Source organism: Pristiophorus japonicus, chromosome 6, assembly GCF_044704955.1.
Source record: "Pristiophorus japonicus isolate sPriJap1 chromosome 6, sPriJap1.hap1, whole genome shotgun sequence".
Taxonomy (NCBI): Eukaryota; Metazoa; Chordata; class Chondrichthyes; family Pristiophoridae; genus Pristiophorus; species Pristiophorus japonicus.
This window is the reverse complement of record NC_091982.1, coordinates 18326187-18343967: the sequence shown is the minus strand read 5'-3', so window position 1 is coordinate 18343967 and position 17781 is coordinate 18326187. Positions and strand designations below refer to the sequence as shown.

Sequence of the window (17781 nt, the reverse complement as noted above, 5' to 3'; positions counted from 1 at the left end):
CTCCCCCCATCTCCTTTCTGCCCCCTCCCCCCATCTCCTTTCTGCCCCCTCCCCCCATCTCCTTTCTGCCCCCTCCCCCATCTCCTTTCTGCCCCCCTCCCCCCATCTCCTTTCTGCCCCCTCCCCCCATCTCCTTTCTGCCCCCTCCCCCCATCTCCTTTCTGCCCCCTCCCCCCATCTCCTTTCTGCCCCCTCCCCCCATCTCCTTTCTGCCCCCTCCCCCATCTCCTTTCTGCCCCCTCCCCCCATCTCCTTTCTGCCCCCTCCCCCCATCTCCTTTCTGCCCCCTCCCCCCATCTCCTTTCTGCCCCCTCCCCCCATCTCCTTTCTGCCCCCTCCCCCCATCTCCTTTCTGCCCCCTCCCCCCATCTCCTTTCTGCCCCCTCCCCCCATCTCCTTTCTGCCCCCTCCCCCCATCTCCTTTCTGCCCCCTCCCCCCATCTCCTTTCTGCCCCCTCCCCCCATCTCCTTTCTGCCCCCTCCCCCCATCTCCTTTCTGCCCCCTCCCCCCATCTCCTTTCTGCCCCCTCCCCCCATCTCCTTTCTGCCCCCTCCCCCCATCTCCTTTCTGCCCCCTCCCCCCATCTCCTTTCTGCCCCCTCCCCCCATCTCCTTTCTGCCCCCCTCCCTCTGCTCCCCCCCTCTCTCCCTCTACCCCCCTCCTCCCCCTCCCCACACTGACAGACAGAGAATGAGAGAGACAGACAGAGCGATGGAGACACTGACAGAGACACACTGGGGGGGGGGGCATCCCAGCACGCTGTTGGAGGGCTCCCGGTGCTGCAGTCGGTAAGTAGAAAATGTTTTATTTATTGATTTAAAAAAAAATTATTATTATTGCTTATTTTTTTTTTGATTGATTTATTGATGTATTTATCATTTATTATTGATGATGGCTCTTTATTTGTAAAACTGAAGTGTTTAATGTTTGTAAACTTCCCTTTTAAACCCCCCACCCCCATTCCCTACGCCTGATTTGTAACCTACGCCTGATTTTCTAAAGTGTAGACAAGGTTTTTTCGAGCGTACAAAAATCTTTACTTACTCCATTCTAAGTTAGTTTGGAGTAAGTTTTCACTGACGAAACTTTGAAAACAGGCGTAAGTGGCCGGACACGCCCCCTTTTGAAAAAAAAATTCTGTTCCAAAGTGAAACTGTTCTAACTGACTAGAACTGGAGCAAACTAAATGACGAGAATTCCGATTTCTAAGATACTCCGTTCTACACCAGTTGCTCTTAAAAAATCAGGAGCAAATCATGTGGAAACTTGGGGCCAATAGACTGTTGGAAAATGATCACCAATGCATCCACTATTTCTATGGCCACTTCCTTAAGTACTCTGGGATGCAGACTATCAGGCTCCGGGGATTTATCGGCCTTCAATCCCATCATTTTCCCTAACACAATTTCCTGCCTGATAAGGATATCCTTCAATTCCTCCTTCTCACTAGACCTACTGTCCCCTAGTACATTCGGAAAGTTATTTGTGTCTTCCTTCATGAAGGCAGAACCGAAGTATTTGTTCAATTGGTCTGCCATTTCTTTGTTCCCCATTATCAATTTACCTGAATCCGACTGCAAGGGACCTACGTTTGTCTTCACTAATCTTTTTCTCTTCACATATTTATAGAAGCTTTTGCATTCAGTTTTTATGTTCCCTGCAAGCTTCCTTTCATACTCTATTTTCCCCCTCCTAATTAAACCCTTAGTCTTCCTCTGTTGACTTCTAAATTTCTTCCAGTCCTCAGGTTTGTTGCTTTTTCTAGCCAAATTATATGCCTCTTCCTTGGCTTTAACACTATCCTTAATTTCCCTTGTTAGCCATGGTTGAGCCACCTTCCCCGTTTTATTTTTAATCCAGACAGGGATGTACAATTGCTGAAGTTCATCCATGTGATCTTTAAATGTTTGCCATTGCTTATCCACCGTCAACCCTTTTAGTATCCTTTGCCAGTCTATTCTAGCCAATTCACGCCTCATACCGTTGAAGTTACCTTTCCTTAAGTTCAGGACCCTAGTTTCCGAATTAACTGTGTCACTCTCCATCTTAATAAAGAATTCTATGCTCACTCTTCCCCAAGGGGCCTCGCACAACAAGATTGCTAATTAGACCCTTCTCATTACACATCACCCAGTCTAGGATGGCCAGCTCTCTAGTTGGTTCCTCGACATATTGGTCTAGAAAACCATCTCTAATACACTCCAGGAAATCCTCCTCCACCGCATTGCTACCAGTTTGGTTAGCCCAATCAATATGTAGATTAATGTTGCCCATGATAACTGCTGTACCTTTATTGCACACATCCCTTATTTCTTGTTTGATGCTGTCCCCAACCTCACTACTACTGTTTGGTGGTCTGTACACAACTCCCACTAGTGTTTTCTGCCCTTTAGAATTCCGTAGCTCCACCCAGACCGATTCCACATCATCCAGGCTAATGTCCTTCCTTACTATTGCATTAATTTCCTCTTTAACCAGCAACATCACCCCACCTCCTTTTCCTTTCTGTCTATCCTTACTAAATGCTGAATACCCCTGGATGTTGAGTTCCCAGCAGATCATGGTGAGTTTGAAGATCCAAACTCTCTTCCCAATCTATCATTCTTAGCCTACCTTTTCTTCATTTCTCCCCACCCCATTGCACCCTCTCTTGCCTGACTGTGCTATTCTTTTCCTATCTCCCAGTGTATCCTGGAAATCTCAGCAGGTCAGGCAGCATCTGTGGAGAGAAAGCAGAGCTAATGTTTCGGGTCGATGACCCTTAGTCAGAACTGGAGAGTGTTCAGAAAGAATAGATTCTTAATGAGCACTGAAGGGGCGAGGGGAAGAAAGAACAAAAGGGAAGGTCTGTGATGGATTGGACGACAGGAGAGATTAGAGAGACAAAAGGGATAATGGTCCTAATTCAAATGGTCATGCTTGGAGTTGGAAAAACATTCGTCAAGATAGAGTGTGAATGGTGGGATAATGACCAACTGGCAGCACAGGCCAGTGCGCACTAGGTCCATGCAGCAGAGCAGGTCTCCAGTCGTCTTGGTTAATCCTTGTCACTGGATAAAGGCCTAGCTCTGTCAAGCCTGTGTGGTGGCTGTGTGGTGCAACGGCCACCACATGTTTTAAAAAAAAAAAATCATCCACGCACAGGCATCTTCCATCCTTCAGGATGTAGTTCGGGACCTGAAATATTAGGTCCTTCATTGAAACACCTGTGAACTCATCCTTTTTTGGCGTGGAAGTAAGTCATCCTCATTTCGAGGGACTGCCTTTGATGATGATGAATGACCAACTGCCATTCGAGACCAGGAGAAAAAAAAAGAAACTGCTCTGAGTGGGGCTGATTGGGGCGGGCGGAGGGAGGGGGGAAGGGAGAGAGGGAGCCAAAGATTGGCAGCGGTTACGCTCTGAAATTTTGAAACTCGGTGTTGAGTCCAGAAGGTTGTGAAGTGCCGAAACGAAAGAGGATGTGCTGTTCCTTGAGCTTGTGTTGAACCTTGTTGGAGCAGTGTTGGAGACTGAGGTTAGAGTGGGAATGTAGTGGAGAATTAAAGTGGCAGGTGACCGGAAGCTCAGGGTCACACTTTCGGACTGAACGGAGGTGCTCCGCAAAGCAGTCACCCAATGTAGAGGAGACCACATCGTGAGCAGCAAAGGCCTACAGTATACTAAATTGAAAGAAGTGCATGTAAATCGCTGCTTCACCTGGAAGGAGTATTTGGGAGCCCTGGATAGTGGGAAGGGAGGAGGTAAAAGGGCATAACAACCTAAGAGATAGGAGCAGGAGTAGGCCATACGGACCCTCGAGCCTGCTCCGCCATTTAATACGATCATGGCTGATCCGATCATGGACTCTGGTCCACTTACCTGCCCGTTCTCCATAACCCATCTTTGTATCGTCTGCAAACTTGGCTACGGTTGCACTCTGTCCCTTCCTCCAAGTCGTTAATATAGATTGTAAATAGTTGGGGTCCCAGCACTGATCCCTGTAGCATCCCACTGGTTACTGATTGCCAACCCGAGAATGACCCATTTATCCCTACTCTGTTTTCTGTTCGTTAGCCAATCCTCTATACATGCTAATATATTACCCCCAACCCCGTGAACTTTTATCTTGTGCAGTAACTTTTTATGTGGCATCTTATCGAATGCCTTCTGGAAATCCAAATACACCACATCTACTGGTCCCCCTTTATCCACCCTGTTCGTTACATCCTCAAAGAATTCTAGCAAATTTGTCAAACATGACATCCCCTTCATAAATGCATGCTGACTCTACTCTCGCTGTGTCCATCCCCCTGCTGTGTGCCCCCTTCCCGTGTCCCCACCCCCACCCCGCCCCCCTTTCCTGTCTCTCCTCCTCCTCCTCCTCTCCCCCCCCCCCCCCCCCCCCAAACCACCTCCCAACTCTCCTCCTCCTCCTCCATTCCTTCCTCCCCCCCCAAACCACCTCCCATCTCTTCTCCACTTCCCCCCCCCCCTCCCCGTTTCTGTCTCTCCCTCTTCCCCCCCCGGTCTCTCCCACTCCCTCCCCCCCCCCTCCCCCCGTCTCTCCCTCCCCCCCGTCTCTCCCCGCCTGAGGAAAGGTTGAATAGGTTGGGCCTGTACTACTCATTGGAATTCAGAAGAATGAGAGGTGATCTTAACGAAACGTACAAGATTATGAGGGGGCTTGACAAGGTGGATGCAGAGAGGATGTTTCCACTGATAGGTGAGACTAGAACTAGAGGGCATAATCTTAGAATAAGGTGCTGCCGATTTAAAACTGAGATCAGAAATTTCTTCTGAGGGTTGTGGATCTGTGGAATTTGCTGTCTGAGCTGTGGAAGTTGGGACATTGAATAAATTTCAGACAGAAATAAACAGTTTCTTAAACGATAAGGGAATAAGGGGTTATGGAGAGCAGGCAGGGAAGTGGACCCGAGTCCATGATCGGATCAGCCATGATCGTATTAAATAGCGGAGCAGGCTTGGTGGGGGCCGTATGGCCAACTCCTGCTCCTATTTCTTATGTTCTTTTCCGGTTGGCAAATCCTGACTTGTGCGGTGCTGCAGTGATCGGTGCTGGGGCCTCAACTATTTGCAAACTATATTGATGACTTGGATGAAGGGACCGAGTGTAATGTCGCCACGTTTGCTGATGATATAAAGATGGGTGGGAAAGCAAATTGTGAGCAGGACACACAAAAATCTGCAAAGGGATATAGACAGGCTACGTGAGTAGGAAAAAAATTGGCAGATGGCGTATAATGTGGGGAAAATGTGAGGTTATCCACTTTGACAAAACAAATAGAAAAGCAAATTATAATTTAAATAAAGAAAAAGTGCTGCAGGACAGGGGGACCTCGGGGTCCTTGTGTTTGAAACACAAAAAGTTAGTATTCAGGTACAGCAAGTAATCAGGAAAGCACATGGAATATTGGCCTTTATTGCAAGGGGGATAGAGTATAAAAGTAGAGAAGTCCTGCTACAACTGTACAGGGTATTGGTGAGGCCACACCTCGAGTACTGTGTACAGTTTTGGTCTCTGTATTTAAGGAAGGATATACTTGTACTGGAGGCTGTTCAGAGGAGGTTCACTAGGTTGATTCCGCAGATGAGGGTGTGACTTATGAAGATAGGTTGAGTAAGTTGGGCCGATACTCATTGGAGTTCAGAAGAATGAGAGGTGATCTTATCGAAACATATAAAATAATGAGGGGGCTCGACAAGGTGGTATATTTCCACTCATAGGGGAAACTTAAACTAGGGGACATAGTCTCAGAATAAGGGGCCGCCCATTTAATACTGAGATAAGAAGGAATTTCTTCTGAGGGTTGTGAATCTGGAATTCTCTGCCTTAGAGAGCTGTGGAGGCTGGGCCATTAAATATATTTAAGGTGGAGATAGACAGATTTTTTAGCGCTAAGGGAATAAAGGGTTATGGGGAGTGGACAGGGAAGTAGAGCTGAGTCCATGATCAGATCAGCCATGATCTTATTAAATGGCGGAGCAGGCTTAAGGGCCAGGTAGCTACTCCTGCTCCTATTATGTTCTTATGTTCTCTGAACTGCCTCCAATGCAAGTATATCCCTCAAGGGCTCAATTTCCTCCAGTATTTGCTCTGTTTTTTGGGGAGCAAGCTGCTTTTTCTGGCCTAACTTAAAAATCCCCAGTTTCCCCAATCAATTTGCACCAGCGTAACTCATTTACTTTTTTTTTAGGTAAGTTTTTTTTTCCTCAAAAGGGGGAGGAACCAGCCACCTACGCCAATTTTGACCAGTTAGGGAACTTTGGCCAGCTGATAGTTACTCCATTTCTACTTAGGCCAGTGTATGTGGCCTCTCAAGAAAACCCTTATGGAGCGTTAAAGAAATCGGCGCAGGTCAGTAAATTGGAGGCCATTTCGCCTGGGCTCGGTGCGGGAAACGGAGCGGACCTGGACTGGCACGCACTCTGAACCTGAGGCTCAGCAGGGGAGGGAGCAAACTGACCGGCACACACTCGGGGGCCCACAGCGGACCAGGAAGGCACCTCACTCTGGGACCGGAGAGGGTCACAGACAGCTGATCTGAAGGCTTGATACCCGGGGAGAGCGGGGGTGGGGGGAAGAGAGAGAGAGAGAGAGAGAGAGAGCGAGAGATCACAAGACTCATGGAGAGGGGGATGGAGGGAGAGAGATGATATAAGACCTTTGGGTATGGTCCCTCCATACAGACCTTGGGGAGAGAGAACTGCGAACCTGTGCTGTCTGCTTTCCTGCCGTCTTGAGCTTCTTTGAAAGTTTTAACTTTTAAGTATGGGGGCAATAGTGACAATGTCAAAAATTTGCAATGTACTTAACTTAACTTTAATAAAATTACTCTTGTATCAAACTGTACTTTAATATGACTCGAAGATCACTTATAAACTTGTACATTTACATAACGTACAAGAAACTTTTAATTTGAGAATAGTTACAACAGTAACATCAACAACCGAAGCAAAGCAAGGCTGCACCCGTCTCTCATCCCCCTTAGTCTAAGACCGCCCGATGCGCTTGGTCTTGCACTCTCCACCACCCCTGCCCACAGGCAGTGGTGCAGTGATTTTGGGCTTGGTACCAAGCTTATTCCTTCTAACATCTCGGGTAATGTGCACTTCTTGATTGGGAGCGGGGTGGGGGGTGGGGGGGTGGTGGTCAGATGGTAATGTGGAAGGCCTGGCTTTGGCTCTTTAGAGGCTGGTCTGGGGATTGCAGTGAGAGTAGCAGTTGATTCTGTCAATGGGCTCGGGATCTGGGCGTGTTCCCTTATTGCAGCAGCTAACTTACACATGCCATCCCTCATGCACCCTGATAGTGTCTCAGCAGACTGAAACATTCCCTCCCTGATGGCCTGTACTGCCTCTGACATTCCCTCCCTCATGGCCATTGATGTGGTTTGCACTACCTCGATATTCCCTCCCACATGGACACTATTCCCTCACTGATGGTCCTGGCGAGTGTTGTTACTTCCGTCGACAGTCCTGCTACCTCATCACTCACCACACTGATGGTGTCCAGAAGTGATCGGGTAAAGTCAATGCTCTCCGCACTCAATTACATCATCTGAACCACGTCTGTTACATCCTGCATCTCAGGAGAGTGTGATCGAGTTCTCCTTCCCCTCACAGTGGGCCTGCCTCGCTGCATCCCACTGGGACCCTGGGTGTGACTTGCTGCACCCCACTACTGGGACCCACAACCTCGGATCTGGGAAACCATGGAATGTCCCACCAGCACTCAAGCCACTTGTCACGGAAGGTGCTGTGAGCGACACCTCGTCAAAAATCGATGCTGGGACCACAACTGTTTACAATATACATAGATGAAGATTAGTGGGAAAGCGTGTTGTGTAGAGGACACAGAGGCTGCAAAGAGATTTAGATAGGTTAAGCGAATGGGCTAAGGTTTGGCAGATGGAATACAATGTCTGAAAATGTGAGATCATCCACCTTGGGAAAAAAAACAGTAAAAGGGAATATTATTTGAATGGGGAGAAATTACAACATGCTGTGGTGCAGAGGGACCTGGGAGTCCTTGTGCATGAATCCCAAAAAGTTAGTTTGCAGGTGCAGCAGGTAATCAGGAAGGCGAATGGCATGTTGGCCTTCATTGCGAGAGGGATGGAGTACAAAAGCAGGGAGGTCCTGCTGCAACTGTACAGGGTATTGGTGAGGCCGCACCTGGAGTACTGCGTGCAGTTTTGGTCACCTTACTTAAGGAAGGATATACTAGTTTTGGAGGGGGTACAGAGACTATTCACTAGGCTGATTCCGGAGATGAGAGGGTTACCTTGTGATGATAGATTGAGTAGACTGGGTCTTTACTCGTTGGAGTTCAGAAGGATGAGGGGTGATCTTATAGAAACATTTAAAATCATGAAAGGGATAGACAAGATCGAGGCAGAGACGTTGTTTCCACTGGCCGGGGAGACTGGAACTAGGGGGCACAGCCTTAAAATACGGGGGAGCCAATTTAAAACTGAGTTGAGAAGGAATTTCTTCTCCCAGAGGGTTGTGAACCTGTGGAATTCTCTGCCCAGGGAAGCATTTGAGGCTAGCTCATTGAATGTATTCAAATCACAGATAGATAGATTTTTAACCAATAAGGGAATTAGGGTTATGGGGAACGGGTGGGTAAGTGGAGCTGAGTCCACGGCCAGATCAGCCATGATCTTGTTGAGTGGCGGAGCAGGCTCGAGGGGCTAGATGGCCTACTCCTGTTCCTAATTCTTATGTTCTTATGTAGTACTGAGTGTTTTTCTCCAGGCAGGACCCATCAAAGCTGCACCCCTCTCTTCCAAAGGTGTCAGTGGGTGCAGATTTGGCGGGCCTCCTCCTGTTTGAGTTCTTTCCCTTTTGTTGTGGGCCAATTTCCTCTGCAAAGATGAAAATGCAACTTTTTAACGAGGATGTCTTTCTGCTGAGTGGGACATATACAGCTGGTCACATTTACAATTGCATTGAATAAATGAAAATATTGCTTACACTAACTACTTGACCAAGGTCCTGCCATTTCTTTTTACACTGGCTTCCAGATCTTGTGGTGTTCACCACTGCGCAGTAATCTTCTGCTACTTGGCTCCAGCATTTCTTCATTTCTTTTGGTGGAACTTTTATGTGACCTCTGCTGGTGTCCAGCTCCAGCCATCTGTTCTCATCACAGTAACTTCTTCCAGCAAGAAATTCTTTATCCTTGGTCCGCGTTGCATCTTGTACTGCTGCGGCTGCTTTTTCAAATGCTCTTTCAAACACACGGCACTTTTTCAAATGCTCTGACACACAGCACTGCTTCTGCATGCAGTTTTGATTTTTCAAAACACAGCACTCCTTCTGGCACACACACAAGTTGCTCTTTAAAAATGGCCGATTGCCAACTCAAAGCTCTACTGCGCATGCGCGGCCATTTCAGCGACATCAAGGTGGTCAATTTTTTTCCCCCCCGCACGTGCAGAGAAGGCCTGGCTCCTTTTTCCAGCGCAGACCACAGGCTTCACCCCCCAAGGTGACTGACCACTCTGCACGGCTCCAGATTACAGCACAAACTGCGGACAAGTTTTTCTCGCGCGTTTCTTGATGTAAATAAGCGGCGCAACATTGGCAATAAGCCAGAAAACGGGCTTGGGGAAAATTGAGCCCTAAATAAGGAGACCAAAACTGTACACAGTACTCTAGGTGTGGTCTCACCAGTACTCTGTACCGTTGTAGCAGGACTTCTCTGCTTTTATACTCCATCCCCCTTGCAATAAAGGCGAACATTCCATTTGCCTTCCTGATTACTTGCTGTACCTGCATACTAACTTTTTGTGTTTCATGCAAAAATACCCCCAGGTTCCTCTGTACTGTAGCATTTTGTAATCTCTCTGTATTTAAATAATTCGCTTTTTTATTTTTCCTGCCAAAGTGGATAACCTCACACTTGCCCACATTATGCTCCATCTGCCAAATGTTTGCCCACTCACTTAGTCTGTCTATATCCCTTTGCAGATTCTTTGTGTCCTTCTCACAACTTGCTTTTCCACCCATCTTTGTATCATCAGCTTACTTGGCTACATTACACTCGGTCCCTTCATCCAAGCCATGAATATAGATTGTAAATAGTTGGGGCCCCAGCACCGATCCGTGATCGGCATTTAACATTCAGAAAGGGGTTGGTAGGGTAGAGAGGATGTTTCCAATTGTGGGGAGTCCAAAATGAGAGGTTGTAAATATAAGGTAGTCACTAATACATTCCATAGGGAGTTCAGGAGAAACTTTACCCAGTGGTCAAAATGTGTAACACGCTACCACAAGGAGTAATTGAGGCAAATATGGATGCATTTAAGGGGAAATTAAACCAACATGAGGGAGAAAGGAAAAGATGGTTATGCTGATGGGGTTAGATGAAGAGGGGTGGAGGAAGCTCGTGTGGAGCATAAACACCAGCACAGACCAATTGGGTTTAATGGCCTGTTTCTCTACTGTAGACTCGATGTAAACATTTCCCAGATTGTAAGTGTAATTTAATGTTGATTTGACATGAAAACAACTTGTAAAGTGTTGTGCTTTTCTGTTTCAGCCAAATATGTAGATTCAAAACTTCGAGCTGGCAACAAAGAGGCTACTGATGAAGAACTTGAGAAGATGCTGGATAAAATTATGATAATATTTAGGTTCATTTACGGTATGTCAAATGAGTATTCTTAAAATAACCGCCAATTCGTAACAAAAAAAGATTGCATTCCCCCCACCTCGCCCCACTATTGACCTGGTGGGTAAAACACAGCCCGCTGTACCACAGACCTATTTAGACCAGGTTAACAGGCTTGTTGCCCATAGCTAATCTCAACCAGGACAGTCGTCATTGGATGCTACAGAGTTCCTGCATCTATTCGTTACCCAGTGGTTTTATTGCAAAAATTGGGTGTTGAGAATGCAACTGGCCTAGGTTTTGTTTTTTCTTCAGCCCTCTCTCTTCCCCCTCCCCAGAGTGGTTGTATTGTCTGCCAGCATGTACTGTCCGGGCTCATACATGATGAATGGTCACTTGGGTGAGGTATCAGAGGGTGATTGGCTGTGGAACTGATCCCCAGTAAAGAATCGAATGTCTTCAGAAGGAAGGAAAATTGATGAAGGTACGGGAGGGGGAACAGATCCAAACTTCTGTTATCTAAAATGTGTTCTCTATATTTGCATTGAGTGTCCCAAATTGAATTGAAGATGTGAAATCATAGGATTCTTTAGTTTCCAGTAGGTTCTAATCTTCTAGTTTGGCAACAAAATGCTGATTTTCATTTATCCTTGTAAAATATGTAGTTGAACAATTTTCAAGGATAAAGTGTTTGTCATAATTTCATAGAAGCATGTTTGGTATAATGTGATGGAGGGCATTTTGTCAGCTAAGAACTATAAATGTAATTTTTATTCTGGTCATTAGCAGGATTCCAAATTCTAGTGTGGAGGAGAACCGAGGCCTTTGAATCCTTTTTAGGTCGTTGATTACGTTTTTACTTTTTCCAAAACAAACAGGAAAAGATGTATTTGAGGCTTTTTACAAGAAGGACTTGGCAAAGAGACTATTAGTAGGAAAGAGTGCATCAGTAGATGCAGAAAAATCAATGCTGTCCAAATTGAAACATGGTGAGTTTGCTTTTATTAAAATATTTGAGCTATAGAGTATGTGCTGCAGTTCCTGGCACATATATATTTTTAAGTTTTTATATATTTATCTTTATTTGTTACTGTTTCCAGTTCTGTTCACAATTACCCTGTAGTTTGTTTCAAAAATATTTTTCGCAACCAGAAAAACCTAACCTTTCAGTTCACAATCCTAAATTGAAAAGATTTGTTATTGAAGTAAAAGTATATCAACATGAAAAGTAGAATGTGTTTCATTGCCTTGTACGTCAATTGCTTGTAAACGTCCAGGTATTTGAAGCCTTATTCTTGTGCTGTGGTCACCTCATGGGCCAACATGAAGAGGATTTCTCTTGATTCTAAGTACATGGATAAATCTGTGTGCTCTTATAAAGTGTCAAAATGTTCTTACCTTGCGTTTTGAGTTGGTTACCCACATTTGTTACTGTGCTACTTTTGGTCCAATGGACTTGCATATGAACGATGAATAAATTAATTGCATTGGTATTTTGGTGTAAGTTGTCCAGCATATGGAACGCCCCCTTCCTTTAATTTTGTCATGCACTTCTTCTTCAAAATTCATATTTTTTTCTTGTCTTCTCTTATCAACTCAATCGCTGCTGCGTTAATCAGAGCACTGAGGAAGCAATTCAAAATAAGGTCTTGTGTAAGTTCTTTGTATTGAGATGACGAAGGTGAATGAGTGAAGAAGGGAGTTTATCACCACCTTCTCAAGGGCAACTCGGGCTGGACAATAATTCTCGGGATCGGGGCGTCGCTAACAACACCAGAATTTAATGAGTTAAAGTTGTGTATTTTCCTTTTTTTACTTACACAGCCATGTGTGAACTTTTGTTGTTCCATTACTTTAAACCATTCACCCCCACAAGATGCCTTAAGTTTTCTCAACTCACATGCACAACACTATACACTATCTAAATTGACCTGCAACCTATTAATTTGATCTGAAGTACTATCTTCCACACATTTTGTATCATCCATGAATTTATGAATGGTTCCATTTAAGACCTCTTGTGGACCATAAATGACCATGCTCGACATGTAACTGTGTTCCAATCAGATCTACTTCCATTAATGGTAACCCTCTTGCTCATTTGATTTCAACCAACTCCTTACCCATTCTAATGTGTGCTACTTTATCAAATGTTCTCTGGAGGTTATGGTATACTTCATCAACTGGATTATTTTCATACACACCCAGTCTTAGAATCCTAGAATGGTTACAGTACAGAAGGCCGCCATTTGGCCCGTCGAGCCTGTGCTGATTGACTGCAAGAGTCCTTAGCTGGTCCCACTCCATGCCCTTTCCCCGTAGACCTGCAATTTCTTTTCTCTATTAGCTCATTAGAACACTTAATCAAGTTGGTTAAAAACAATTTGCCTTTAACAAATCCGTGCTGGCTTTCCTTAATCAATCCACACTTGTCCAAGTGACTGTTAACTTTGGCCCTGATTGTCATTTCTAAAAGCTTCCCCATTACCGAGGTTAAACTGACTGGCCTGTAGTTGCTGGGTTTATCCCTACACCCTTTTTTAAACATGAGTAAAACATTTGCAATTCTCCAGTTGTCTGGCATCACCCCAGTATCAAAGAAGGATTGGAAGATTATGCCCATTACCTCCATGATTTCCTCCTTAACTTCCCTCAACATTCTAGGATGCATCCCATCTGGCCGTGGTGACTTATCAACTTTAAGTACAGCTAGCCTTTCTAGTATGTCCTCTTTATCAATTTTTATCTCATCCAGTATCTCCACTACCTCCCCTTTCACTATGACTTTGGCAGCATCTTCCTTGGTAAAGACAGATGCCAAGTGCTCATTTAGTACCTCAGCTATACCCTCTGCCTCCATGCGTAGATCTCATTTTTGGCCTCTAATCGGCCCCACCCCTCCTCTTGCTACCTGTTTACTATATATATGCCTATAGAAGACTTTTGAATGACCTTTTATGTTAGCTGCCAATCTATTCTCATAATCTCTTTTTGCCCCTGTTATTTTCTTTTTCATTTCCCCCTCTGAGCTTTCTATATTCAGCCTAATTCTCACTTGTATTCTCAACCTGACATCTGTCATACGTGCTCTTTTTCTGTTTCATCTTACCTCTATCTCTTCATCCAGAGAGCTCTGACTTTAGTTGCCCTACCTTTCCTCCTTATCAAGTCCCCTCATAATCTTATACGTTTCGATAAGATCACCTCTTATTCTTCTGAGTTCCAATGAGTATTACTGACCCCCAACCTTCTCAACCTTTACTCATAAGTCAACCCCCTCATCTCCGGAATCAACCTAGTGAACCTTCTCTGAACTACCTCCAAAGCAAGTATATCCTTTCTTAAATGTGGAAACCAAAACTGTACGCAGTATTCCAGGTGTGGCCTCACCAGTACTCTGTATAACTGTAGCAAGACTTGCCTGCTTTTATACTCCATCCCCTTTGCAATAAAGGTCAAGATTCCATTGACCTTCCTGATCACTTGCTGTACCTGCATACTAACCTTTTGTGTTTCATGCACCAGGACCCCCAGGTCTGGCTGTATTGCAGCATTTTGCAATTTTTCTCTAGTTAAATAATAACTTGCTCTTCGATTTTTTTTCTGCCAAAGTGCATAACCTCACAGTTTCCATCTTTATACTCAAGCTGCCAAATTTTTGCACTTGTTTTCTTAGGCCTTGTATTCTCTTAGCCTGACCCCACCTAATACCTTACTATTTATTACTCTAGTGGTATCTGTCTCTCCAATCCTTTGTGCACTTTGTTTTTCCTTTCTAATGCTACATCCTGGTGCCCTTCCCCCTGCCAAATTAGTTTAAAACCCTCCCCAACAGCACTAGCAACCCCCTCTCCCACGAGAACATTGGTTCCGGCTCGGTTGAGATGCAACCCATCTTGATTTTCCAGAAACAATCTTCTTGATGGTAACTGCTGTACATTTCAAAGTAACAGTGTTATTTAAAACACACACATCTTCAATTACCACTTTTTTTTGACTTAAAAAAAAAAACCTGCCATGTAAAAATGCTCTTGTCCAGTTGCTGCTGCTTGTATTTTTTTTCTTTTAACTAAAATATTTATTGTAATTTGCCATGTTTTTAAACCTTCAAATGCTGCAAACTAGATTACCTGAGCAGTACTGACTAGCTTTCGGGGCTACCCACAAATATTTTTCCAGCAGCCCTTCCTGGTTTAATTGGTGAAAAACATGTCAGGTGGTCTCAGTATGTGAGCTTGTCAGTCACCAGGACTTTTGCTATTTGGGCAAAGAAACTGCATTTTTAGCCAGTCAGCTAGCAGTTTTTGTTGGGGCTTTCCCACCCCCAAAATGGATGATGGGAGCAGGGAAGCGGAAGAAAGTCATTTGATAAAATGTTGAAGTGAAGAGTCTGAAAATTTGGTTGGAATAAGTAGAATCCTCTTGTGTTTATCCATTTAGAGATTTAGCAATGCAAACCAGTTTAGTCTCACATTTGAGTTAGATGATCTCAGTTAGGGCAGCAATAGAGATGCTATAATTGACCTTGGTGCCTTTGGATTGGGGAGGGGGAATTGCCCAGGTTTCCCATTGCTCACTGCTACATACTGGCTCCTGCAGGAAGAGTGTGTACACATTCGACCTGCTGGCAGCCGTATGGATTATTGGGGTCGTGTTTCTGCTTTGGGCATAGTCAGCGAAACTGGCGTAAATTGCAGTTGTTTTGAAGTGTTTTTTCCCCCTCTCGAGTTTCTGCTCAAACTCATTTGCAGATTGCCGAATGCAAAATCTGCTCTGAACCAGTGCCATCGGGCAACGTTTTAAAATGTAACTTTAAAAAAAACATTTTTGCTTTAAAAAGTGCTCCTTGATACATTTAAGAGCGGTAACTAGGTGCAGTTTGATTAAAACAGCTGAAAATGAATTTATCACAAACAATACAATGTCAATCAATGTTCCCCCTAATTTGTTTTAGGTGCTCGGTCCCAGAGGCTGTGCAGCCCATTCACACAAAGTTGGTCCTGAGCTGCAAGGGACCGAGAGCTCCACAACCACGCAACTTAGAGGGAACATTGGTGTCAATTCACCACCTATGAGTAAATGATTTTAAATGACGTAAAAAAAATATACAGAACCATTTCCTAGTTATATCAATTTCTTGGTAAATTAAAAAAAATAACATCCAAAACCATTTAAAACATACCCGTTGTGGTCCTTCGCCCAAAATAACCAGCATAATTTTTAGAGCCTCCTCACAGGCCTGCAAGCAAATGCAATTAGCAAAACTCCCAATCTTTATTAATTTTGACAGTCCTGCAACAAGTGCAAAAGATTGTGGAAACAGAAATGTGCTGACTGTAATTTGCACTTAAAATTCCACAAGCCTTTGCACGGTTTATCCAAAAACACCAGTGCAACCGAGTGGAAACTCCAGGGCATTATCTGCTGTGTAAGTAAACTTGCTACAGATTATCCCTATCAAAGGAATTGTCAAATGAATGCTGCACTTCAAAGAAGAGATGCTTATTGCTGTTGGGTGCCATATAGTAATATCCATGGTTTTGTTTTAAAGAATGTGGAGCTGCATTCACCAGCAAACTGGAAGGAATGTTTCGTGACATGGAGCTCTCAAAAGATATTATGATCCAGTTTAAACAGGTATCAAATTTTATTTTAAATGTATAAAGTGGTGCTTCTATATGTGAATTTTTGCCATCGCAGTATTTCTTGTGATTGCTAACGATATACTGGGAACTTTTTTAAGCTTCTTTGTGTATTGTACTCCCTCAATGGCCAAGTGCAGGGGTTCTGTATGATTAGATTGTTAATTAGTCCACTTCCTTCCTTTATCAATCTCATCAAGGTTCAGGTGGGGTGCTACCTCAATACTTGTAATGTTAAAAGTATTCTCTCTTTCATTCCCTCATTCTGACACTGAATATAAAAAAAGAGGAAGTCATACTAAACAAATCATTAGTTCGGCCTCAGCTGGACTATGGTGTACAGTTCTGTACACCACATCTTGGGAAGAATGTCAAGGCCTTTGAGAAGGTACAGAGAAGGTTTACCAGGCTGGTACCAGGGATGAGTGACTTCAGTTATGTGACGAGATTGAAGAAGCTCTGATTATTCTCCTGAGAGCAGAAATGGTTAAGGGGAGAACTAATAGAGATATTCAAAATTATGAGGGGTTTTGATAGAATAAGTAATACAAAACTGCTTCCTCGGGCAAGTGGGTCGATAACCAGCGGTCAGAGATTTAAAATAATTGGCAAAAGAACTAGAGGGGAACTGAAGAGGAATTAGCAGGTTGTTATGATGCACTGCATGGAAGGGTGGTGTAATTCATAGGAACTTTCAAAAGGAAATTGGACATGTATTTGAAGAGAACTAACGCAGGATTATGGGGAGAAAGTTGAGGTCTGGGACGAAATTGGGCAGCTCTTTCAAAGAGCCAGCACAGGCATGGTGGGCCAAATGGTCCCCTTCTATGCTACAAGATTCTAATCCAAACTCATCTTAAAATACCATTTTTAACGTACTCCGTTTTCCTCCCCTTCCCCATTCTCTTTCCTCACTCTTCCTATTATATTTTTTTAATTTCCTTCCCTCGTCCTTTTTTTCTTCCTTGCAATCATCACTTTAACACAGAGTAAGTCAAGCTAGGTTTCCATTTGCTGGCAGTAGGAAGTAATTACATATTATACTTATTTATATAATGCTTTCCCTCATCACATACGACCTTGTGTGCAATTTGGAATTCTGTTACTTACCAAAATAATTATTTTTAACTTTATTTGCATATCTTACACATTTAAGCTGCCTCCATATTAGCCCGATTATTATTTTTACTGTAACCAATCTTTGCTAATTTTATATTTAATATATTTTAGGAGAAGCCTCCCACTTCTGAAAAGTCCCACTCCCCTGGCATACATGGTTTTAAAATAATGCCGTAAAAATTAGGACCCCAAACAATCCGGCGAAGGCAAAGGTGTTAATGTTGGGCGAAACTAAAATTCAGGCCTGAGTATTCCTGTTAGTACAAACATGAGTACTGTAGGGACCACAGAGATTAATTGGCAGTGTTGTCACTAGACTTAATTAATACATTAGTGCCAGTACTTTAAACAAAAGTTTTCCCTTGAGCCAACAAGCTTAAAGCTGTGAAATAAAT

The 17781-nt window shown here is 44.1% G+C and overlaps 1 protein-coding gene across 1 annotated transcript in view; it reads left to right on the top strand.

Annotated features, from left to right (window-relative positions):
* The window catches only part of cul4b (cullin 4B), a 97104-nt gene that overhangs the window by 63637 nt on the left and 15686 nt on the right, over positions 1–17781 (top strand). The window contains exons 12-14 of the mRNA XM_070882665.1: positions 10554–10658; positions 11504–11614; positions 16177–16262. Of these exons, the coding sequence (XP_070738766.1) occupies positions 10554–10658; positions 11504–11614; positions 16177–16262 (302 nt within the window). The remainder of the gene's footprint in view (positions 1–10553; positions 10659–11503; positions 11615–16176; positions 16263–17781) is intronic.